Here is a 26,982-nt window from a genome sequence, read left to right on the forward strand (position 1 = left end):
TGGCTCTAAAACGAAGTAGATATATGTGTCTGGTACAAATACCCACACTACTCAGACTTCGCTCACGTGACCCATGGCACACTGGGATTATAGATCCTGGTTATGAAGTAGAGAGAGAGCTGTTCATATGTGCATAAAGCACTCCGTTCAGTTTCATAAAGTTATTAACTTGCTTGCAGTACTACATGCCATATGATGATGAATTATCTCACAGAATATGTTAAGTAGTTTTCAAGTAATAAATCTTTTTTCATCAACAAAGGAGGTGGCTTACAAAACATTCGTTCGACCTATACTTGAGTATTGCTCATCTGTGTGGGATCCGTACCAGATCGGGTTGACGGAGGAGATAGAGAAGGTCCAAAGAAGAGCGGCGCGTTTCGTCACAGGGTAATTTGGTAAGCGTGATAGCGTTACGGAGATGTTTAGCAAACTCAAGTGGCAGACTCTGCAAGAGAGGCGCTCTGCATCGTGGTGTAGCTTGCTGTCTAGGTTTCGAGAGGGTGTGTTTCTGGATGAGGTATCGAATATATTGCTTCCCCCTACTTATACCTCCCGAGGAGATCACGAATGTAAAATTAGAGAGATTCGAGCGCGCACGGAGGCTTTCCGGCAGTCGTTCTTCCCGCGAACCATACGCGACTGGAACAGAAAAGGGAGGTAATGACAGTGGCACGTAAAGTGCCCTCCGCCACACACCGTTGTGTGGCTTGCGGAGTATAAATGTAGATGTAGATGTAGAATCTTCTGAATAGTTTGGTGCAGTTTGTTGTGTCTAGGAACTCTGTTTACTCGGTTCGCTAGACAAACAATCAAACAACTCGTATTAATGAGTTTTATTACAAAAGACAATTACAGAACTTGGATTACATAGATGTGTCGCAAGCAAAGGGCGACATACAAAATAGTCTTCTTCAGAATATACAAACATACAAGAGATTCCTAACGAAGTGGCTAACGTAGACGCTGCTCTCGAAGTGGGCTGAAACGTTTATGTTCTCTTCACGTAGGGGCCACTGTTGTCGCCTTGTCGTCCTGGAAGGGAGGTCCGGTCAGCGTGTGATTGGCTGACTTCTTCTCACAGCCTTCTCTTCCCTGTCGTTTCCGACTGGTGTGCCGGCGCTGACTCCACGCCGTAACACACTCCACCACGAATTCCTTTCCTGCACTAACCTCTTAATCTCAGTGTACTGTTTGCAACTTACGTCTTGAATTACTTGCTGAATTTATTCCACTCTCCGTCTTCCTCTTCAGTTTCATCCTCTACAGCTCTATCTAGTACCGTGGAAGCTTTTCGTGATGCCTTAACACGCATCCTATCATCTTGGCTCTTCTTCATGTCAGTGATTTCCTCTTGTTCCCCGCTTCACCAGTCCCGTGGCGTTTCTCCACATTCCGTATGTTACCTCTTCACATAATTTTAAACATCTTCTACAACCACATCTCAAAAGCTTCGATTCTCCTCTTTTCCTCATTTCCATTACTCCATGATTCACTACAACGCCATGCTGCGCTCCACAAATAAATTGTCAGAAATTTCTCCCTCGAAGTAAAACCGAATTTTGATACTAGTAGACTTCTTTCAGCCACGAAGGCTCTCTTCACCTGTGTTAGCTTGTTATGTCATACTTGCGTCATGTGATATTTTTCTTGGGAGGTAGCGCAGTTCCTTCAGTTCGTAAATTTCGTGGTCTCCTATTTTTATGTTAAGTTCACCGCCCCTCTCACTCCTGTTATTCCTTGTAACCATTGTCTTTCTTCGTTTTACTCTCAGATCATATTCTGTGCTCAGTAGACTTTCTACCTACCCCCTCTATCCTCTAACACTGCTATTCTTATTGCGCTCTTAGCACTGACGTCCTTGCTTTTAATTTGACACAGAATTATTATCTGTATACTGATTTGGTGATCTTTCGATTTCTTCCGTTTTTATGCACCCATTTCACTTTGGTTTCCTCGCTATTCCTAGTTATTTCATTCCTAAGCGATTTATATTGCTGTATTCCCAACGTTTTCTGAACATTTTTGTAATTCCTTCTTTCTTCAGCCAGATGAAGTAATTCTTCCGTAACCCAAAGTTTCTTCGCAATTATCTTCGTTGTAAATATGTTTCTCTGTTCAACTTCCGTTATTGCCGTTTTTATTTATATACATTAGTCTTCGATTTAACTGACTACTTTGGTGTTCAGTATGGCTTTAATCATATCTTATTATTTCTCACTGCCTAGTAACCCATTTCCTTGCAGAGTGATTCTTCCAGACGATTATCTTAAATTTCCGTCAACTCTCACTAAATTGCATTCCGAGTCTAAAACAGATCTGAACGCGTTACGTTCCATTATCTGATTTCCTAATCCCCATGTGGCCATGATGCAATCCAGCTGGAATCTTACAGCGCCCCTGGGTCTTTACTACGTAAACATATTCCGCTTCTGAATTTAAAACAGCTTATCGTGAAAATGAAAATTTTATTGTAGAACTCATTTAGCCTTTCTAGTTTCTCATTCGTCCTACCAAGCCGATAATCTCCTGAGTCTCTGTCTCTATCGCTTTCCAATATTACATATTTTTTCGATTATCATCTCCCTTTACGTGCTGTATTACCTGTGCAATATCCTCATATACTTCCTCCATCTCTTCATCTTCTACTTGTGACATCGCCATATGTATCTGAAATATTGTTGTTAGAGTTGTTTTGATGCCGATTCTGTTCAGAATGACCATATCACTCAACTGTTTACAGTAAGTGGCTTTCTGGTTGCCTTAAAGTGTTTGTAAGCTCTTCGAATCCTTTCTTCACCTGCTACGAAGTACGTTCTTTTTTCAAAATCTAATAGATTCGCTTCACCGAATTAGTCACCTGCGAATAAATCTCATTACAACGGGTTATAGTGGTTCCACGATAAAGTTGTTTTGCAAAAATAATTGATTCTAAGTTTTGTTTCTCCGAGACGGCTCAATCGCAACGCTTGGAGTGTTGGGTAGATTGGAGATGTTTGAGATAAAGTTAATTCGTCGTCTGGGAGAACTTTGCATTACTACAGATTCAAATCGGAATTATTATGATACTGATCTTTCATTATTTTGCGCTAAAGCGTACTACTCGTGTGTACTTTGGAACGTGTCACAAAACTGTGATTACCAATGTCATTGACAGAAGGAATCAGAAGTAGCACGAAATCTAAACTACTGTGGCGCAAGCAGGATAGAAAGCGGGAAGCAGACGTGCAGCCAATACGAGGCAGAATCGCGTCCAGGAAAAGCCTGTTCGAGGAAGAGGTTATCCCGGGGTTCACGCTCGCAAATACACTTAGGGTCACCTCCTGCCTCTCTAGCGCCTTAGTTCGACTAGTAAGTGTTGCACGTAGCGTGACAGTCGTGTCAGCATTGCTTCTCCAGTATTCGGTGGCGTTATCTACCTCTACATCAACATGTACGCCTCCACTCTGCAAGTAACCTGACAGTGTCTAGCGGAGGGTACTTCTGCGGGATGCGATTGGTCTGGAAAACCTGTAATTCTCAGGGAACTACATTTTATATGAATAAATAGGGGAAATCTCAGAGTCGTTCATCAATTTCAGAAAACCTACGGGAATTCTGTGTTCTTAACATGCTCTCGAAATTTAATTTTATTGAGTTTTGTGAATCACAAATTTTAAAATGTTTAATATTTGAAAGTGTGTTATTTATACGAATATTATTCCGTATAAACTATCACTGCATAAAAACTGTTTATGGCTAATGTACTTCAGCTGAGAGGAAAAGAAAATTCGTTATCGTGGAATGCTCCCCACCCGATGTCGCTCGCCATTAATTTATCAGGAGAATCTTCTTACCCTTTTCTATTTGCGGACGGTGGTTTGGAAGACTGAAAGTCGGTACGTACTAGCTCTAATTCCCTCGGTTTTCTCGCTGTGGTCATTTCGCAAGATGCTTTTGGGAGGGCGTAACATGTTGTCCGAGTCTTCCAGGTACGCGCTCCGACCGCAGTAACACAGTACATCCGCGACGCACGACGCCCCTCTTGCAGCGTCTGCCAGCCGACTTCGCTGAGCGCCCCGCGCCGACCAGAAGATAGCGTGGCCCTCCCTCGCGTCTTCTCCAACTCTTCTGTCATTCCTACCGCGTGAGAGTCGCACATTGGCCAGCAGAGTTCAAAAAAGCGCCTTGTAAGCCTCTTCTTTCGTGAACGAGTTACATTTCCTTAAGATTTGCCATCTGCTTTTGGTACTATTTGTTTTACGCTGTCACTTCACTTAAGGTGGCTCTGTTACTCCTACATATCTTACTGTTGACACTGTTTTCAATAACTTGTCGTCAGCGGTGTAGTCGTGCAGTAATGGATTTCTTTCCCTGTGTGCACGCAATACGGTGATTGCCTGCTCCACTCGTGAATGTCCGGTAGGCCATTCCCGAAACTGATACTGTGTTTTGGCGCTGTTACTTTCTAAAAGACAACCGGATCGTGTGCGAACAGTCTTAAAGAGCTTCCGATGTTTTTACTAGACCATTTACTAGGGTTCGAACTCAAATAGTGGCAACTATTTATTCACAACCGATACAAAAGAGTTACATGTTTGCACCTGTTACTGTCCTTCAAAGTAGTCACCAGAATTCTGCAGAACACGTTGCCAGCGATGTGGAAGGCGTAGTATATCGTTATCAGAGCTTGTTCTGTTGATGGAGCGAATGGAGCGGTCTAAAGTTATGGTGATTTTCGTGTACGACTGTGATGGTGTTATCCTAACGCATTACGTTCCTCCACAGCAGACCGTCAATGCACAGTATTACTGTTCCTTATTGGAGCATCACCTGCGACCAGCTTTGCGAAAGAAGCGGCGACACTTTCTGCGCAACCCACCCACCATATTGCACGACAATGCGCGGACGCATACAGCGCAAGCTGTGGCTGATCTGTTCGGTCGATGGGACGGGGAAGTACTGTACCATCCACCATACTCCCTGGACTGGTGTCCTTGTGACTTTGATTTGATTCAGAAGATGAAGGAACCACTTCGTGGCATTCGCTTCAGAACTGTTCCAGAGATTCGACAGGCAGTAGATCTCTCCGTTCGCACCATCAACAGAACAGGCTCTGCTAACGGTGCACTGCGTCTTCCACATCGCTGGCAACGGGTTCTACGCAACGCTGGTGACTATTTTGATGGACAGTGACAGGTGCATACCAGTTCAATTTTACACAGAGTACGCGAAGGAACTGGCCCCCCTTCCTGCAGCGGTGTACCGTAGGTCTCTAGAAGAGCGTAGCGTTCCAAAGGATTGGAAAAGGGCACAGGTCATCCCCGTTTTCAATATGGGACGTCGAACAGATGTGCAGATCTATAGACCTATATCTCTAACGTCGATCAGTTGTAGAATTTTGGAACACGTATTGTGTTCGAGTATAATGACTTTTCTGGAGACTAGAAATCTACTCTGTAGGAATCAGCATGGGTTTCGAAAAAGACGGTCATGTGAAACCCAGCTCGCGCTATTCGTCCACGAGACTCAGAGGGCCATAGACACGGGTTCACAGGTAGATGCCGTGTTTCTTGACTTCCGCAAGGCGTTCGATACAGTTCCCCACAGTCGTTTAATGAACAAAGTAAGAGCATATGGACTATCAGACCAATTGTGTGATTGGATTGAGGAGTTCCTAGATAACAGGACGCAGCATGTCATTCTCAATGGAGTGAACTCTTCCGAAGTAAGAGTGATTTCAGGTGTGCCGCAGGGGAGTGTCATAGGACCGTTGCTATTCACAATATACATAAATGACCTTGTGGATGACATCGGAAGTTCACTGAGGCTTTTTGCAGATGATGCTGTGGTGTATCGAGAGGTTGTAACAATGAAAAATTGTACTGAAATGCAGGAGGATCTGCAGGGAATTGACGCATGGTGCAGGGAATGGCAATTGAATCTCAATGTAGACAAGTGTAATGTGCTGCGAATACACAGAAAGATAGATCCTTTATCATTTAGCTACAAAATAGCAGGTCAGCAACTGGAAACGGTTAATACCATAAATTATCTGGGAGTACGCATTAGAAGTGATTTAAAATGGAATGATCATATAATGTTGCCCGTCGGTAAAGCAGATGCCAGACTGAGATTCATTGGAAGAATCCTAAGGAAATGCAATCCGAAAACAAAGCAAGTAGGTTACAGTACGCTTGTTCGCCCACTGCTTGAATACTGCTCAGCAGTGTGGGATCCGTACCAGATAGGGTTGATAGAAGAGATAGAGAAGATCCAACGGAGAGCAGCGCGCTTCGTTACAGGATCATTTAGTAATCGCGAAAGCGTTACGGAGATGTTACATAAACTCCAGTGGAAGACTCTGCAGGAGAGACGCTCAGTAGCTCGGTACGGGCTTTTGTCAAAGTTTCGAGAACATACCTTCACCGAAGAGTCAAGCAGTATATTGCTCCCTCCTACGTATATCTCGCGAAGAGACGATGAGGATAAAATCAGAGAGATTAGAGCCCACACAGAGGCTACCGACAATCCTTCTTTCCACGAACAATACGAGACTGGAATAGAAGGGAGAACCGATAGATGTACTCAAGGTACCCTCCGCCACACACCGTCAGGTGGCTTGCGGAGTATGGATGTAGATGTAGATGTAGATGTAACTCTCTTGTAGGGATTGTGAATAAATAGTTGCCACTATTTAAGTTCCAACCTTCGTATAGATAAGGTAAGAAGCACCGGTGCTATTAAGCTTTCTGGGTAACTCTGGAATTTACCTTTACATCTTTAGATTTTATTCCGTTCTGAGTTCTGTCTGCGAGGAAGTACTGCATCCAGCCACAAATCTGGAAATCTGGCCCGATACTCAGTAAACTCGTCCTGTTTCCCACTAGAGGGCAGTGTGGGATCGTGTCAAATGCCGTCCTGAAGGGAGCTGGTGTGTGCAGCCGTGTGGCTCTCACAGACGAACAGAGCGAAAGGAATTTCGCAAGACCGCTTTCTGCTAAATCCGCGTTGACTTTTATAGAGGAGATATCTCTTCTTCGAAAACGACGTAATTCTTGTGCGTAGAACACGTTACGTAATTCTACAGATCTAAATTTCCTTTAATTCATATCTATTGTCACAAATTTTTTGTCATCGGACTACCGGCTTCCGTTTATAATCACCATCTTCAGACCTGTTTTATAAAAACATGTCCTCATGGAGCCATGTCCTAATGGAGCCACAGTAGCATCGCCAATTCCGAAACACAAAATCAGCACCAACATTTTCAAATGGATATAAATATTAATATATATAAGAGCCACCTTGCCAGCAGGTCTGGCGTTCAAAACGAACTGCCCAAATGTATATAAATATTGGTACATACAAGAGTCATCTTATCAGGAGCACTACTGTTCACAGCAGGCTGGGCAGTTTGCTTTGAACACCAGAGCTGCTGATAAGTTGGCTCTTATATATACCAATATTTATACACATTTGACGATGCTGGTGCTGATTCTGAGTTAGCATTTGACGATCTTACTATGGTTCCAGTATATTAGGACATGATTTTATAAAACAGATCTGAAGATGATCAACAAAATTCTTATGCGTTTGAGGCCGCATAGTCAACTATAAAATTCCGATGTTTCTGCGAATATTGCAAGACGCCTTCCTCAGGATGTATTGACAACGGCCGCGGAGCCTTGGTTTACAGATCTGAAGATGATCGTTATAGAACGAAACCGGTATTCTGATGACAAAAAATGTATGACCATAGACGTGAATGCAAGAAAATTTATCATATATTCGAGCAACTGTTCAATTCGCGACTACGTGGCAGCTTATGCTACAAGAGATCTGCCCAAGCTATATAGACCTATAAGTACGTGCACCAGTGCTACGAGTCTTCTCGCATACGGGAATGACGTGCGCTTTCTTCTAGTCACCGTGTGCCCTTCGTTGCTCCAGCGCCCCACGATACGCTGCTGCTAGAAGGGGAGGAAGTTCTTTCACATAATCTCTGTACAACTCGCAGGCGTCGTGACGGACAGATGCGTTTCGACCACCTATTGATTGTAGATGTTCTTCTGTTCCACGACAACTATGCCAACATTAAAAAGAGAGATAATGAGGGAGAATGGGTGTGATATATATGTGTGTATGGTGAACCGTTTCCCTCCAAAATACACTCCTGGAAATGGAAAAAAGAACACATTGACACCGGTGTGTCAGACCCACCATACTTGCTTTGGACACTGCGAGAGGGCTGTACAAGCAATGATCACACGCACGGCACAGCGGACACACCAGAAACCGCGGTGTTGGCCGTCGAATGGCGCTAGCTGCGCAGCATTTGTGTACCGCCGCCGTCAGTGTCAGCCAGTTTGCCGTGGCATACGGAGCTCCATCGCAGTCTTTAACACTGGTAGCATGTCGCGACAGCGTGGACGTGAACCGTATGTGCAGTTGACGGACTTTGAGCGAGGGCGTATAGTGGGCATGCGGGAGGCCGGATGGACGTACCGCCGAATTGCTCAACACGTGGGGCGTGAGGTCTCCACAGTACATCGATGTTGTCGCCAGTGGTCGGCGGAAGGTGCACGTGCCCGTCGACCTGGGACCGGACCGCAGCGACGCACGGATGCACGCCAAGACCGTAGGATCCTACGCAGTGCCGTAGGGGACCGCACCGCCACTTCCCAGCAAATTAGGGACACTGTTGCTCCTGGGGTATCGGCGAGGACCATTCGCAACCGTCTCCATGAAGCTGGGCTACGGTCCCGCGCACCGTTAGGCCGTCTTCCGCTCACGCCCCAACATCGTGCAGCCCGCCTCCAGTGGTGTCGCGACAGGCGTGAATGGAGGGACGAATGGAGACGTGTCGTCTTCAGCGATGAGAGTCGCTTCTGCCTTGGTGCCAATGATGGTCGTATGCGTGTTTGGCGCCGTGCAGGTGAGCGCCACAATCAGGACTGCATACGATCGAGGCACACAGGGCCAACACCCGGCATCATGGTGTGGGGAGCGATCTCCTACACTGGCCGTACACCACTGGTGATCGTCGAGGGGACACTGAATAGTGCACGGTACATCCAAACCGTCATCGAACCCATCGTTCTACCATTCCTAGACCGGCAAGGGAACTTGCTGTTCCAACAGGACAATGCACGTCCGCATGTATCCCGTGCCACCCAACGTGCTCTAGAAGGTGTAAGTCAACTACCCTGGCCAGCAAGATCTCCGGATCTGTCCCCCATTGAGCATGTTTGGGACTGGATGAAGCGTCGTCTCACGCGGTCTGCACGTCCAGCACGAACGCTGGTCCAACTGAGGCGCCAGGTGGAAATGGCATGGCAAGCCGTTCCACAGGACTACATCCAGCATCTCTACGATCGTCTCCATGGGAGAATAGCAGCCTGCATTGCTGCGAAAGGTGGATATACACTGTACTAGTGCCGACATTGTGCATGCTCTGTTGCCTGTGTCTATGTGCCTGTGGTTCTGTCAGTGTGATCATGTGATGTATCTGACCCCAGGAATGTGTCAATAAAGTTTCCCCTTCCTGGGACAATGAATTCACGGTGTTCTTATTTCAATTTCCAGGAGTGTATTTCTCCTCTTCATACCTCCTCTGTGTTACCACAGATGGCGTGCCGCTGATCTCATTTTTAGTAAAACTGCAGTACACGCGAGGTACCATTTGCTTCCACCGCCCTGAGTGGAATGCATAAGTTCTAATAAATACCGGCCGGTGTGGCCGTGCGGTTCTAGGCGCTTCAGCCTGGAACCGCGTGACCGCTACGGTCGCAGGTTCGAATCCTGCGTCTGGCATGGATGTGTGTGATGTCCTTAGGTTAGTTAGGTTTAAGTAGTTCTAAGTTCTAGGGGACTGATGACCACAGATGTTAAGTCCCATAGTGCTCAGAGCCATTGTAATAAATGTTCACCAACCTGCAGTCTTCTACAGTTGTTGTCCCTTGCGCAGGAAACAGCATGTAGGTCGTGAATCTGTGATGTTGAGGCCTTAAGAAACCCTTTGCGAGGAAATGTTATCCTAGACACGATTAAAATTCCAATCAGTTTGTTTATGCGGGATGGCACTCGCTTTTTATTGGCAGAACACGAGAAACTGCACAATTACATTCCTTTTTAGAGTCACGAATGATTTTTATTCTTCAGCGAATTAATTAACTGCATACTTCCGTAATTAGTATCACACTGTTCATCAACTATATGTCCAAATAACCATACATTGGTAATAAAGCCTTAACTAACATTAACCGCGGCAGACTACGTGTCCGCTTCCCGCGCCCGGGTTCCCGGTTTCGATTCCCGGCGGGGTCAGGCATTTTCTCTGCCTCGTAATGACTGGGCGTTGTGTGATGTCCTTAGGTTGGTTAGGTTTAAGTAGTTCTAAGTTCTAGGGGACTGATGACCATAGATGTTAAGTCCCATAGTCCTCCGAGCCATTTGAACCATTTGACTACGTGTCTGTCTTCCGACACTGCCGAAGCAGCCCTGATTTACACATTACACATTGGTAACTGATACCGCGGAGAAGACCATGCCCTGTCGAACGAACTCTATTACCAAATCATAGGTTACTAACAAAGACTGAAACCGACCGCGGCAGCCAACATATCTGCCCTCCGACACTGCCTCCGATCTCTCATCTTAAAGCCAAACCACTTTGCCAGCCATCCAAATTAGGGGCGATCCGAAGATCACCGAAGTGCTTCGTCTGTGTTTTCGCTTAGCAGTTGTTTATCATTCTGCTGGTAATAATGGAATGAAAGCGCCCTCTTCAGATACGCTTTACGTTGAAATTCAAGTAATTTCTCTGTTTAATTTTTCACATATTAATAATAGAGGATTACTATTTTTGCGCAAAACTTCCGAACGCAGCATCCCATCGCGGAGAAGGATCACAGTTTAGGCGGTCTTTCTCACTATACCTGTACCGCACAAACCACCTGTCATCGGAACCTCACACATTACCTCATCTTGCCACAGCTGTCTTCTCAACTGCCCGAAAAAGGGCTTGTTGTAGCCGAATATGATGGCTGCAAAGCCAGAAATATGAGATCACTTATCACAGTATCTGTCATTTCGTCGTTCGAGCAGTGGTAGTAAAAAGGAACTGTTTTACCGTTTTCCGTGGTGAAACAGTTCTGGGAGACCGAATTCAGTGTTTCGGCGTCGTATGAGTCATCTTCAGTTTGGGTTCAAGCACGGTGACTAAAGTGGGTATTGCACGACGATCCGCCACGAAAGGTACTGGTCTAACGCAGCAGCCATCTAGCGGTAGAACGAGTGAAACTACGAAAATTAGCAGACACATTATCCGCGCGGCCAGAATAGAGAGCAGTTCTAAACTGCCGTGAATCCGCGCATGTTCAATAGAGAGGGATAAACCGGGTATCCGCTGAAATGGCTACCATAGTGCTTTCTGCTTGTTATTTGCTTATTGTTAGGCGGTTAGTAGCTACTTTCAGATTTCATGTTGGGAATTTTCCGCATTTTGTTTCAGTAAGTAGGTTTCAGTAGTGTCAGGAAGTCGTTTTTGAAAGTATTTGTATGGAGTGTAGCCATGTATGGAAGTGAAACATGGAAGATAAATAGTTTTGACAAGAAGAGAATAAAACCTTTCGAAATGTGCTGCTACAGAAGAACGCTGAAGATTAGATGGGTAGATCACATAACTAATGAGGAGGTATTGAATAGGATTGGGGAGAAGAGAAGTTTGTGGCCCAACTTGACAAGAAGAAGGGACCGGTTGGTAGAACATGTTCTGAGGTATCAAGGGAACACAAATTTAGCATTGGAGGGCAGCGTGGAGGGTAAAAATCGTAGAGGGAGATTTCTTTTTTTTTTTTTTTTTTTTTTTGGCAGTAACTTTCTTTTATACAAGCTGTTTGTGAAAGCGTGTATTCTACTGATTGCTTCATATTCTAGAAATGAAATGGAGCAAAGAGGCGTTAAGCGTCTTAATTCAGGCATACAGCAAGGTAGGTGTATGCATGATGCGCTGTATCATAAAATGGTTCCACTGGCTCTGAACAGTATGGGACTTAACATCTGAGGTCATCAGTCCCCTAGAACTTAGAACTACTTAAACCTAACTAACCTAAGGACAACACACACATCCATGCCCGAGGCAGGATTCTAAACTGCGATCGTAGCAGGTGGTTCCAGACTGAAGCGCCTAGAACGGTTCGGCCACAACGGCCGGCCGCTGTGCCATAGTAAGGTACGTCGGCAATCGTTTCTTTCTCAGTAATCATATATCGTTATACGGTGATTTTCGATTTATATCGTAATGCCTTAGTTTGCGAAAGTTCATGTTTGATTTGATTGCATCTCTTGCTTTATTGCAGCAAGCCAGAAAAGAGAAAATGTTCAAATGTGTGTCAAATCTTATGGGACTTAACTGCTAAGGTCATCAGTCCCTAAGCTTACACACTACTTAACTCAAATTATCCTAAGGACAAGCACACACACCCATGCCCGAGGGAGGACTCGAACCTCCGCCGGAACCAGCCGCACAGTCCATGACTGCAGCGCCTCAGACCGCTCGGCTCAGAAAAGAGAAACCGGCAGTGACAGGGGAGGGTGCGCGTGCAGGTGTCGGCCCAGTGCGACAGACTAGGACTGCAAAACTCTGAGTAGCGCGCGTATGTAGAACAGCTGTAACCAACATAAGAGAATATCATTTAATAAATAATGATAAAAGTTAAATAGGAACCTTGAGCTCATATAAATTATTTGAACGTATGACGTTCCAATATATCCCCTTGTGTTTCGCGGGGTAGAACGAGTGACGTAACAAGAGATAAAATAGTTGTATTGGCGTTTCGCGCGTTATCACCGTCTACTCTGCATGCGCGCCACATGTATCCCGCTCGGGTTGTGTAATAGGTGCGTGTGAACTAGCCTGTAGCTACAGATATGCACGCTTGGAGCGCTGGTGCATAGGTGTACCGTTTGCGCCCATCGTGTAATAGGGGCTTAAGTGACTGACTGCATTATTCAGTCGGCTTACTGATTTTATTTAAGACCAAAACTTGTTAGGGTTCTCGGCCAAATCTTAGCGTCGAAGACACTAAGCGGCGCCACGGTCACGTGACCTCGGCGTCGGGAAGGAGCGCAGGGTACGTCAGCTGCGACGGTGGGGGTGGGGGCAGAGAGGCGGAGCGGGCTGGGGGCGGCAGCCGGAGGCGGGCGGGGGCCGAAAGCCACCAGCACCAGGAAGAGCACGGCAGTGCGCGGGCGAGTCTGTCTGGTGAGTGGGGCCTCTGCGTGCTGTGCGGCGCTGCCGTGGCTGCGACAGCGGCGCGAAGGACCAAGTTTCACTCCTCTGTGTTTCTCAACTAAACTCCTGGGAAGAAAGATCGCAGACCGAGAAATAATTAACGCACATTAATGAAGTTTCGCGAATACATTAACGTACGGGGGCAATCCGAAAAGTAAGGCCTATTTTTTTATTAGTACATAGACCTGTTTATTTCTACAATGGTTTACATCAGTTTACAGCTCGAACATTTAGCTACTTTTCGACATAATCACCATTTCTGTCGATGCAGTTTTGTAGACGCTGTGGCAGTTTTTGTATGCCCATGTCATACCAGCCCTCCGCCATGCTGTATCAGAAAGTTATGAACCTCTTCTTTCACCTCGTCGTCGGAGCTGAATCGCTTTCCGGCCAAATGTTCTTTTAACTTAGGGAACAGGTGATAGTCACTGGGCGCCAAGTCAGGACTATAGGATGGGTGGGTGATTATGTTCCACTGAAACTGTTGCAGGAGAGCAACGGTTTGCAGAGCGATGTGTGGGCGAGCGTTGTGATGACTTTACCGGCAGACTGTGTTTATTTGAATTTCCGCCGCTTTGGCGAAGGATGCTGCCACTGACGTGATTCTTGCTTGGTCTCAGGTGTAAAATGGTATGCCCAGGTTTCGTCACCCGCGACAATTGATTCCAGAAAGTTGTCCTGTTCGGCTGCAAGGGCCAGATTTTTACGTTTTTATAACATGGATTTTCGTCCTTTATTGTCTTAGAATACCAATCTCTATATCTAAACAATTTTAGCATTTTGGAGTCTTTTAATGAAAAATATAATGAACACTAACACTAATATAGAAAAGTTTTATAACAATTTGAACACAGTTATTCCAGTTCTTTGTGGAAAATAAGCAATTAACTATCCCTTAAATTGGCATGTTACCATACCCCGTGTCTTAACATTACACCTAACAGGAAATGTTATACTGTATTACATTTTAATGGTGGAGCACACAGTTAACCACATTTCTAAGTTTTGCAAAATGATACTTTTTCTATTGTCTCTCAATACATTTTTGTACTGAGAGAAAGATCTTTCTTCAGTACAAGAAATCAATGGCACATATTTCATTGACAACTGCTCATGGCCCATAACACAATCCACCTTCGAACTACTACTGCCAGTTAATGGCAGACAGGTTTTTCATATCTGGGATTCCCCAGAAGAATATTCCTCAATTTAGTGACGTATACTGTACCCACTGAGCCAAGTATTTACTACTGAAATGATTTATCTCAGAGATATCTACAACATCTTCTAGTTGCAGTGATGCAGTCTCTAGGCAATGGATTGCAACAGGTATTTGTTGGAAGGTGTTCTTAAAAATGCCAAGGATGCAACACTTTTGTTTTTCTTAAAGACCATATTGACCTTTTCAATAAAAGAAAATTGACTGGAGTCAGGCGTGTCTACCACCTCTGACTTTCTGGTAGTCTTCGGCATAATATAAAGCTGCCAAGAGCCAGGTGCACCAACATGTAAGCACGGGTTTATATGGGAGGGGAATGTTTGGAGCTATTTCATAAAAGGACTGAACGCAGGTAGAAGCTTTGTGAAATAGTTTATTAGAACAAATGATACTGTTGAATTCAGGAAAATTATTTCTGACTTCCTCTGCTAAATAGCGAAGGCCACGGACGAGGCAGGTGCAGTGGATCAAACTGGGATAGAATGAAACCAAGGAAACTCCACATAGGAATATCAATAATGTAGGAAAAGACAGATTGCTGCTTACCATAAAGAAGACACATTATGTTGGAGACAGGCAAAATTAAAATACACTTACACATCAGCAAAAGAGAAAAACACACCTTTCATACACACTAGCAAGTACACCTTACGCACACACGACCACAGCTCAGGCCAGAATGCAACTGAGCTGCTGGTCACATGTGCGTCAGGTGTGTGCATTTCTCTTTTTCTGATGCAGGCTGTGGCTGAAAGCTTAGTGCAAGTTCTTAATTCTGCCTGTCTGCAACTTAACGTGTCTTCTTTACAGTAAGTAGCAATCTATCTTTTCATACATCATTGGGACAGAATTCTTCCATTTTTGCTCCCACTTTTAACATAATAGGTGCCACAGTGTCATGAACAAAAGAATTTGTAATCCTTAACTTCTCCTGGCCATAGGATGCATAGAGCTTCACTGATAGTGTGGGGTATAATACTGAGATTCATCTCCTCTAATTCTTTACACAGGAGTATGTGATGTTTTCCTGGTGCCATGCATCAACTATATATAAATCTGCAACTGTGAGTGGTATTGTTGACAAAGCCAAATATAGTGATCACCAACATCTGTTTTAATATCAGCAATAGCCTTTCTCATACACTTGTTTCAAGTAATTTTTGTGCAACATCGTCTCATCCGATATACTGCATCGACTGATGCTCTCCAGGAAGCCATTAAAAATAGGGTTCTTTAGCATGTTCCATGGCACATTAGGTGACAAGTCTCACACAAGCCAGAGTAAAGCTCTCAACTGTGCTACTTGTTACAGAGGACAATCTATTGTTTGTTCTTTTTCCTAATGACACTCTTACCTGAGCTGCAAAATCTTTCTGTTGAAGGAAATTTGTCTTTTTATCGTGGATTACCTAAAATTAACAGATTAACACCAAGAAGCTGGCAGCAGTAACTAAAAAATAAGAACACTGTCACGTAAAAGTTACAAATGTCTGCTTGTGTCTGTGTATATGCGGATGGGGGGGTGTGTGTGTGTGTGTGTGTGTGTGTGTGTGTGTGTGTGTGTGTGTGTGTGTGTGTGTGTGTGTGTGTGTGTGTGTGTGTGTGTGTGTGTGTATACCTGTCCTTTTTTCCCCCTAAGGTAAGTCTTTCCGCTCCCGGGATTGGAATGACTCCTTACCCTCTCCCTTAAAACCCATATCCTTTTGTCTTTCCTTCTCCTTCCCTCTTTCCTGACGAGGCAACCGTTGGTTGCGAAAGCTAGAATTTTGTGTGTATGTTTGTGTTTGTGTGTCTATCGACCTGCCAGCGCTTTTGTTTGGTAAGTCTCATCATCTTTCTTTTTTAAATATATTTTTCCCACGTGGAATGTTTCCCTCTATTATATTCACCTTCAATTGAATCGCATATGCATGTCACTACATTAATTGTGAAATTCTGAGGGAGGAAGATGAGCGCAAGAGGACTGGTAGATAAAATTAATAAAAATTATCTGTGTTTACTTACTTCTTGTTGATAGGCTTGACAAAAAATTGCTAAGCCTTCGTTTGCGAAATTGTCTGCCAGAAAAGACCATTTTTGACAATTTCTGCTTATAGCGTGACAAAATTAAATTTAATGCACACTACTCAATGCAAGTCAACACATCGTGCAACTTTATAACTCTGAACTAAAAAAATAAATAGACCCAAGTGACAATGCTTTTTTCATTCAATATACTCCTTTATTGTCCCGATGGCGTTTTAAGTTACGGCTGGCTGGGTTTGTCCCAAAACAACTGTGTGTAGACATATTCTCAAACAGTGTTGATTTCAGTACAGGCTAATTTTCTTATATCTTCTGAACTATAAGACTAAGTAGACTCAAGCATCACCAATGCAGCAGGCCAACATTGTAGAGTAATGAAGACAAGCAACATTGCACCATATTTTTTTGCTTTTCACTGCAGTGTATAAATTTATTTCTTTTCTTAAAATCTGCAAATTCACATTGATTTTCCTTAGCATTAATTAAAAAATTAAAAAATTTTTTCTGCAAAAGTAGTATTTGGCCCCACTTTTTCTGTGAAAGTCCAATTTAGACCCACTTTAGGTTCTATAATGTTAAAAGCCTTCAAATCTAGGCTCTACTAATAACTATTCCCATTTGAACATTTGTCATTGTATGTCAGTCTGAGTAGTTATAACTGTATTCTACATAACTGGAAATTGCATGATGGAGATGACAAACAGAAATAAGGAATGGAAACCACTCACATATCATTGACTGATGTCTGGTGTATAAACACATGTAACACAGTCTTTACCACAGTGACTGCTTAGACTTTTACTATATTATATTGTGTAACATAGGAGGAGAGGGATTTAAAATTACAAATGATCCTGCTCCCCTCCTCAGCAAGGGTACAATCTAAAATTATGTAAAGGAAGCATTTTTTTCTTTAATAAAGGTGAGTTTTATTAAAACTTTCATACATATTTAGAAAATTAAATTTACTGTTTCAAAAATAGATGCGTAAAAGTTACCTTAACAGGACTAAAAACAACTGGATTTTAAATTTTGCCCACATATTTAAGTATTTAAACCTCCATCAATGATTTTCACAATTCTTTTACACAATGATCACTTTAAATGAAAAAGAACTAAAAATGGTATAAATATGTATGATTTTTCAACAACTTTGAATTTATCAACTGAAAAATAACTTCTGGAAATTCATATGCACTCAATTCACTCATATGCATACGGAGCACCTTTGTTGTTTTGCCTTTGTGCTCTCCTTATTGGATAGCGTTTCTTCTCCAAGTTTGGAACACAGTTCTTTGCCTCTGAACATTGTTCGTCAGGGCTGACCGTGATTCCTATCTCTTCCACATTATTTGTTTCTGTACTGCCACTGCTTTTCGTAGCAGTTGCTTGTGTGGAGTGGCAGTGACAATTTTTAACAATTTCTTTCAAATTTGCCAGTTCATTCAAGGTTTGATCCAGCTTTTGATCCATGTTGTTCAGCTTTTGAATTATTTCAAAACTCGATTCTTTCTGTGATTCTTCTGTTTTGTCAACATTCTGAAAAAGTATTAACGTTATTTATGTTACAACAGCTTGAACATAAGTACACACCAGTAATAACTTTAATTTTGAATTTTCATGTAAATAAACTCAGAGTCAAATTACCAGCATGTATGGCCAGATGAAAATTCCTAAGCAGTTCAGAAAAGGGGCATCCACACTTATTCTCAATGAATGTATAGGCAGGAGTACTTGGCGATAGATTAATAGGGCCACATGTACTACCACAAAGGTTAACTGGGGCACATGATCCGGACTTTTTCATTTATGTACCCCCAACCTTGCTGGAGGCTGTGCCTCAGTCCCCTAGACTTTTGGTTCTGGGGACACATTAAGGAATTTGTCCAGTCTATGCCACTGTAATCAACGATGGGCGGACACTAGAAGGTCGCGTCTTCAGTGGGCGCCCACAGGTACAACAACAACCAATGACAACAATGACAATGACAAACAACGACCAGGTGTACTTCTGTGGGTGCATCATTCCTTGTGCCAGAGGACAGAGGGGTTCATTGAAATGAATAGATGCCACGTTTAATGCCTTCATTAAACGTGTTTACGAGGTATGCATTTCTGAACCCATGTTTGTTGGACTTATTTTTCTTGTTTCAGTGAGTACTACCAGCTCTCATAGTATTCAACACTTTTTTTAGAACACGCTACAAATGATAGAACATGCAAAAGAAATAATGCTTATACTGTCGCCGAATTGTAACTCTTAAGAATAAACATTCTGATAAAAATTGTGGAGCACTTTTTGGACAACTCTCATATTTACATAGTTTGAACAAAAAGTAACAGCAGCCGGCTCAGGTCACCAGAAAGAGTGAAGAGATTTCTTTTATATTATATCTGAGCACCGACAAGAACTTCAAAACACTGTTACTTTTGATTTATAAGAATACTTTTGCAACTAGACTTAAATTTAGAATATAATGAGAGTGAATTTATGTAAAACTAATCCTTTAGTTTTTTTTACTTCATGGAATAACTACTAACAAAGAAGGAAGCAGTCCATGACCAATAATGAAGAATGAGCACCACATGAATAAAAATGTGCAAATCAATTATGGAATTAATGGAGATAGTGCAGGGACTGTGGTAGAAATTTTTACTCCTTGATGAGTGAAAACGTGTAGCTAGACCATGCACTTCAAGTAATGGTTGATGCTGAGCTGAGAACATGAGCAACCATGCACGCAATCGCAAACATTACTGAATTGCAGCCATGTTAATTATACAAATTGGTAATCAACAAATATTTATTTGTTGCAACTGAAATAAAAAAGTACACAACAGTTAAAATTACATCATTTGTATGAAAGCTAAGTGTTAACTGAAAAACACTATTTTGAGTGGACAAGTAAATAAGCTGATCAAAAGATTTGACTGTAAAAATGGCAGGAGATACAGAAGTACAAGCCATCTGTAAAAATGTTTAATTGCAACTTCAAAGAATGGCATGATCCACATGACAAAATTACACCAAATGGACAAGATCACAAGCCAAAGAATTGTAGGGCGAGGGTCTAGAAGCTTTCTGAGTTTATGAGTCACAAACAGATGGACATCTTGTAGCACTAATCAGATTGCAAATTTATGCCCAAGAAAAAGCAGATGAACACACATGTTAAATTTACGAAAATATGGACAAGATACAATTAACAGTTTGTAAGGAATTATGAACAGTTTGTAGGGAATTAGAAAAGAGTCATGGAAATTATCAATATCCAGAAAATGTCAAAAAAGGTATAAAAGAAAGCACAGCCCAAGTCAAAGAAATGTGTGTTTGAACACCCATCTCAACTAAAACAAGTAAAAAAATGGCATAAATGTGGGAGATTTTTCAAGAACTACAAGCAGTATGGGGGCAGAAGCAACTAACCAAACCACCCATTTTCTACATTTACACCTGGAAGATATTTATAAAATAATTCCACAATAGACTGCTACAAAGCTAGACAGAGAATAAAAAAATTAGACTTGTCGAAGGTCATACATAAGGAGAAGTTCGGTTCTCTGCAGATACTTTGAAAAATACCCAAACAAGGCCATACACGGACACGAAGATATATCAAAACTGGTCACTTTGAGAGTTTTGAACAACGAACTTCCACGAAACATGACAAAAATTGTTCATGGTACCAGACCATGACTTGGGAGGCAATTTTACTTGTCCTGAACAACACAAGCCAGAGGAGAATCACAGAGCCACATATACTCAAAGTTAACACAGCACAAGGTGACACAGTAAATCACGGAATCGACAAAAGTGCGACATAGTAAGATCAAACGTAAGTGATATGTGACATGAGAACAGAGACAGAAATAGAAACAGAAGACAAACCACTGAACGCTTAAATAACAGCATTAGACACTAACCGTCACAATGTAATCACATACAAACCTGTTTGAAATGACACAAATTGGAGATGTGGACTGAAAAGATGTTAGAACAACAGAAATAATGGCCAAGAACTCGATAATGATGAAACAAACAGGAATGAAGGTGGACATATACAAAATTGACAGAAAAAACAGAAGAAATAATATTTAATCTCAAGGTAACTAAAAACGAAAACAAAACAGTGAAATTACTTTGACTAATCATAGACCAAAAGCTCTCATGGGAAGGACACACCAATTATCTATGTAGTAAACTAGCATGAGTACTTTTCTTATTGTATAAATTAAGAAACAGTATGAGCAAGCAACTGCTACTCCACTCATACTATGCTTTTTTCATTCCCAACTGCAATATGGAATATTGCTTTGGGGGAACTCCCCAGGGGCTGAATGTATTTTCAGATGGCAGAAGAAAGCAATCAGGTGCATGGAAGGGTTAGCTCCCAGTTAGTCCTGCAGAAATTATTTTAAATCTCTTGGTGTAATGACAGCATGTACATATATAACTGTTAAATATATGCCAGAGAAAATCTGAAAAAATTTAACATGAGATGTGATGTGCATGCACACAGTACAAGAAACAGTCACATGCTGGACTTTCCTACCACAAGACTTGCTGTAGTCCATAATAACTATAAGTACTTCAGCATAAAATTTTTCAATAAGTTACCAAGCTCAGCTCGTACAGTACCACTAAATGAATATAATAATACATTGCAAACCTGGCTAAAACACAACGAATTCTATACAACGGAAGAATTCTTAGAAACTAATCATCAAAATATATGTTTTACCTAAGTTATGAAGAAAATGTTTTGATATTATATAATCTAGTTATTTACTGTGATTCTTTTCTTATGTGTGTATTTAATTATTGTATAAAACATTGTTTTACATAATGCTGAAGAAAAGGTCTTTAGTTCCTTTTCTCCCCTTTCTGCAACAATTTGAATATCGTACTGAAACTAAAACCCTCTATAAACTTTGATGAAGCCAATTGTATGAAAAATACTAAAAGGCTGATAAAAATATTCTATTCTATTCCACTGCAACAGTTTGGAGCAGTACACAGTCTTCCATAGCAGCACACTATTTAGAGCAGAATAAGGCAGCAGGTGATTGCAAGACTATTACTAGGCTAAAGGCTGCCTAAAGTAAAACCATCCCAATGCAAGTTTTGTGATAACAGTTTGGTAGCTTATTCAAAACAGCGCCAATTTCTGGCATGTTCTATGTAACAGTCATTGATTAGGTCAATGTATTTCATTTCAGCCTGATTTAGTTTCCAGTCCACATTTATTTTGGCCACCCTGTGTATCCTCACATACTGCACAAGCATCAGTACTTAAACATTTTATCAGCTATCCATCATGCCACCTGTAACGAAGCAGGACCCATTTTAAGAATGATCAGACATTTTTTAGTACAAGCTTTATCTCACGATTTTTTGATAAAACTAGCAACCTCTCAAAAAAAAAAAAAAAAAAAAAAAAAAAAAAAAATTATTTGAAGACAGAGCAATTTACTGAATTCTAATATCTCCCATCCATTGCCACATTCATGTTAATAATGATTTATAGGCTTTTCATTCAACACAAGAAACATTGTACATGATTAATGTAACATCACCATGCAGTATAGGTAAGAAATTATTGATGAAGTGCAAAGAGATAATGTGTACTAAATTTATGAGCTCCACTGGTATCTCAGACAGATCAGTCTCAAACACTGTCTCACTGTGGTGGAGCAGAATTGGAGGTATGAAGCTACAAAGGAGAAGCAGCAACTACTTGTTCAGTTAAACAGCCATACATCAAATAAGGCTAATATAGGTATTGTCAGTGACCAGCGTTGAGTTGACAGTCCCACCACCCTCAGTACAGGTTTACAACAGTGCGGCAGAATGATAAAACTGCCCCTCTGTTTCTCAGGTTCTAAGCTCTCTGTACATGTACACACACTAACAATAATGGTCATGTATTGGCTGGGCCCAGCAAGCTGCAACCTCAGCAGTATAATCACATCTGCCAGTCACTGACTAGCCTGTCACAACTGTCTCCTTTTGTATCTCTTGTCCCACTTCTGAAATATGGGTTGCTTGTTAAAATGGACTTTCACATTTACACCTCATCCTGAGTCAATGTCTGAATGATCAGTACCTGACTTGAAATGTCACTTTCTGGTTCAGTTCAAATGGTTCAAATGGCTCTGAGCACTATGGGACTTGACACCTATGGTCATCAGTCCCCTAGAACTTAGAACTACTTAAACCTAACTAACTTAAGGACAGCACACAACACCCAGTCATCACGAGGCAGAGAAAATCCCCGACCCCGCCGGGAATCGAACCCGGGCGCGTGATCTGGTTCAGTTATTTTACTGAAAGAATAAGGGTACTGTTTGATGAGCAACTATCAATGATGCATTGAACACAATTATACTCTACCCGTGGAACACCGGTGCCCATGGATTCAAGCTGGACATGGGATAAAGGTCCACAGGATGTGCATCTGTCTCGCTGAGTGCACTGTAAAGACATAAAAATTGCTGATATTAATTTGAGACAGTTTATCAACAGAAAATTCTATTTGGCAGCTGACACAATACAATTACATTTGAAGACTAGCACAGTATTAAGTATGAGTACTAGGAGAAAAAGAAGAGATTTAATTATATCAAACATAGCATACCACACCTCACGAAAATTGGCGCCTCTGGATTCAGGACATGTTTTTTTGTCTCTCTAGCACTGAAATTGAAATATTTGTGTTACATTAGAAAGCATCATTACAGCCAAAATTGTGAAATGAACATATTTTAACATACAATCAAGCAACTACTTACATCTGTAATAGGGAAACAAAGACAGAAAAGTCAACATAAATATAATAGCAATTCACACCATTGTCTCACATGCCATAGGATTTCAATAGTTGGACAGATACAGGTAGTTATAAAAATAGATACATGGTCGACGCACACATATAGACAAATACAACTTCAGATTGTGTGCAGACATTTCTTGCACCATTCATTATGCTGATAAGATAGCTGTAATCATTTCTGAGCATGCAGCTGTATGATTAGTTCCTGGACTTCAATAAGCAATACTTGAACAGAGAAGCACGAATTCAGTTATTACCTTTGATATGGGACCTTGAGGAACAGCTGCAATGAAATGCCTTTTTACCATACCCATATTTTGTGATATCCATCACGTGTAAAATCATTCACTCAAGCTAACCAGCATCTAACAATTCCATTTATCCAAAAGCAGCTGATATTTTGTCTACACAAGCAATTCCAGGATTTGCAAAAATATCCATGCTGAGGGCCACACAAAAATTGGACACAAACAAACCATTACATACATGGGATCATTCCTTGTTAACACCCTCAATTGTGCAGACCACAAAGTTAGATTATGCTGAAGCATATGCCATTAATGTATGCCTTTGTGTGGATGCAGTCCTATACCAACAGAAATGGTCATCATATTAGCAAACGTCACAATAGAAATGAAACTAAATTAAGAGTTGGCAGACAGCATTCCTCTAGCCTCAGTATGTGGCACACTGACTATTATAAATATAAAATTACACAAATCCAGTGTCCATTCTTTCAGACATGTTCAAAAGAACACACACCACACACTCATAACTGATTCGCCTCAATGGGCAATAGATCCACCACATTCAGTGTCCGATCTCCTTCGGGAATCAAAAAGTAGTGAGCATGGGGGAAATGAACAGGTACTGTAGACAGGCGGCACAAGGTAGGAAGAGGTGTGCCAAGATAGCTGCGATAAACATTGTGTCTGGGTGGTGCTGTGGTTCCCATCTTCGAATCCCAGGCCAGCACTCATTCACTCATCGCCACTGACGCCGCGCAGAGTCCTGATGCAGCACATGTCAATATTCCTTCCCCCCCCTTTCTCCCCTCTCCTTCAATTTACATAATAAACATAAAAGACAGTGAATCACTACATAAAATTAAGTTCGTCAATATAAGTACACGGATTAAGAGCCCAAACAGCCACAAAACAGGCTATTTGTTCAGGGAAAACAGTTTACCTTAACACTGCAATTCAAAACAAATGAAGACCAGTTGAGGGCTGTTTTGTACTCAGAAAAACCACTATTGTACCATTTTGGTCCGATTTTCCACAAAAGCAGCTTATGGTATATGACATTGGAAAAGTCTACCGGTAAGTAGGTTACACAAGTGAAAGCAGTTTATGCGTACATTAATACTGCAAATAACACTTAATTCATGAAGTGTGCCCATTGGACATTTCATAAAGTTAGATATTTTCGAATGGTGTGAAAGCAGTGATGCTGCAAATTTGACGTGAGTGATGTATAATTTTCTTCTTTGCCTGGTAAAGTGGTGGTGATACATTTTTTTAATATACTGTGCTTCCCTTCTATTTTTATTTTCCTTAATGTAGGTACATGGTAAAGGAGGAATACCAGAAATCTTTTTCATAGTGTTACACAACAGTAGGTTTCCATCCAAACACGATTCTAGCTGCCTTTGTTTTGCAGTTTGAAGGTGCTCATAGCTGCTTTCAAGTTTCACAAAAGTGACCCCATATTAAAGGTGAGAATGAAAATAGGAACTGTATGCATTCTTTACCATTTTCTCACTACACCAGGACCTGGCAACAGCAATGTTTGTTTACATTGCATACATTTACTCTATACTGTACTATGGCAATCTTCTGACACGGTGCACCTAAGGTTGAAAAAAAAAAATTTGGAAGTACGCTGTGAAATAGAATAAGTGTGGAAAAAATCATGAACAGATGTATTTCATGCAGCATTAGATTTTCTCCCTTATGGTTTTGGGAGGCACACTATAGAAACAATACATTTTACCACTACTCATCTGTTGAAATGAAATGAAATGTCTTGTGGCTAGGGCCTCCCGTCGGGTAGACCATTCGTCTGGTGCTATAAAGTTATTTCAGCTTTGATTATGTGAATGTTTAGCATTCCTTACATTTTCACATCAGTATTAACCTCGGTACAAAACCAGGGTATTCAACAAACGTGACAGCAACACAGGCTGTTTATGTACAATGGTCCGTCTGCCAGATATTTACGTATTTTTTGGAAAGAGAGGATAGGAAAGACAACTGGAAAGGCTTTCAGGAGAGGAATAAACAACGTTTAACCCTTCTGTGGGCACTGCCCTCAATTACAGTGTATGCTGCTTCCAACAAAGTATGCCGTCATTGTGGTAAGGTGAGGTTTCCTTTGACAATGAGTGCGTATTATATCTCTCATACAGTTATTCAGTTTAAGACTGTTAAAAAGACTGGACTTTCTCAGAACCTACTGCTTATTGCTATTTTTTATTAGTGTGGCGGCATCTATGGTAAGATCATTGTCACTTTCTGGCTGCTGCATAAGCAATACTGTAGTAGGAATATAACAGAAGGAAACATTCCACGTGGGAAAAATACATCTACATCCTTTCATCTTTCCCTCTCCTTCCCTCTTTCCTGATGAAGCAACTGTTTGTTGCAAAAGCTTGAATTTTGTGTGTGTGTTTGTTTGTGTGTCTATCGACCTGCCAGCGCTTTTGTTCAGTACTGTAGTAGTGTGTGTAGGCCAAAATACTTTATTGTATTTTGTGTTCCAGTGCATCAAAGCTTGCTGTCATCATCTGCCAACACTTCCTTGGTAAATGTTCTGTATTTTGTTCTTCCCAGACTTCTTTCACATGGTTCACCAGATTTTGGGAATGGTTGAAGAGGCAACACACAATCTGATTTTATGAAGAAATAGAAGCAGATCTGGTAGTTATACCTCCAGATGTAAATGAGCAGTACAATACAGCTGCTTGAACAACAGTAAGCATCACTGGAGAGGAAACTCAAGATATGTTGGGAAGTGTAAAAATAAAATACATTCTTCAGTTGTACCTAATGAAATTCGTGTATTTGTTGTGTTGTCAATCTTCACTGGCTATCAAATTATGCAGTGAAAGAAATTATTGGTCTGAGGATGATGACCTTGGTGTTCAAACAGTGAAAGATTCTTTGAGTCATAATAGGTATCTCTAACTGAAACCTGAATTACATTTCAATATGGGAAACACCCAATAAAGCAGTCTATCAGACAAGTCCACACACTTTGGATGTAAACAATGGGCCTTATATCATCTTACTATATACTGGAAAGGACAAGAATGATGACAAGAGGCTCTACCACTGGGTTCCAAAGTAGTTTTGGATATGCTGTCCATTGTCACTATGCCGAACAGTTACAAAGTATTTTTTGAGAGTTACTTTACTAGCCATGACCTCATCCAACAGTAGGGATTAGGCTTCTGTGCATGTGCAACCATAAGAGAAATCAGAACAACAATGTCACGATGAAAAAGAAAGGTGGGGAGGGGAGCTTTGAGTTCGGATTTGATAGAGAAGGAAATCATTGTCACAAAGTGGAATGATAAGAAGTATGTTGTACTAGCAACTGATTTTATCCCTGTACCCCCACGGTCA

The 26,982-nt window shown here is 41.7% G+C and overlaps 1 protein-coding gene across 1 annotated transcript; it reads right to left on the minus strand.

The window, feature by feature from the left end:
- Window positions 1-17,494: 17,494 nt before the first annotated feature.
- LOC126106406 (uncharacterized) lies at window positions 17,495-22,981 on the minus strand. The gene is made up of 2 exons (XM_049912679.1): window positions 22,915-22,981; window positions 17,495-18,059 (listed from the first exon to the last, which is right to left on the minus strand). Exons 1-2 carry the CDS (start codon window positions 22,933-22,935, stop codon window positions 17,724-17,726), a joined length of 357 nt encoding a protein of 118 aa, XP_049768636.1. The 5' UTR covers window positions 22,936-22,981; the 3' UTR covers window positions 17,495-17,723.
- Between the last annotated feature and the right edge of the window lie 4,001 nt (window positions 22,982-26,982).

This window comes from Schistocerca cancellata, chromosome 10 (assembly GCF_023864275.1).
Source record: "Schistocerca cancellata isolate TAMUIC-IGC-003103 chromosome 10, iqSchCanc2.1, whole genome shotgun sequence".
Taxonomy (NCBI): Eukaryota; Metazoa; Arthropoda; class Insecta; order Orthoptera; family Acrididae; genus Schistocerca; species Schistocerca cancellata.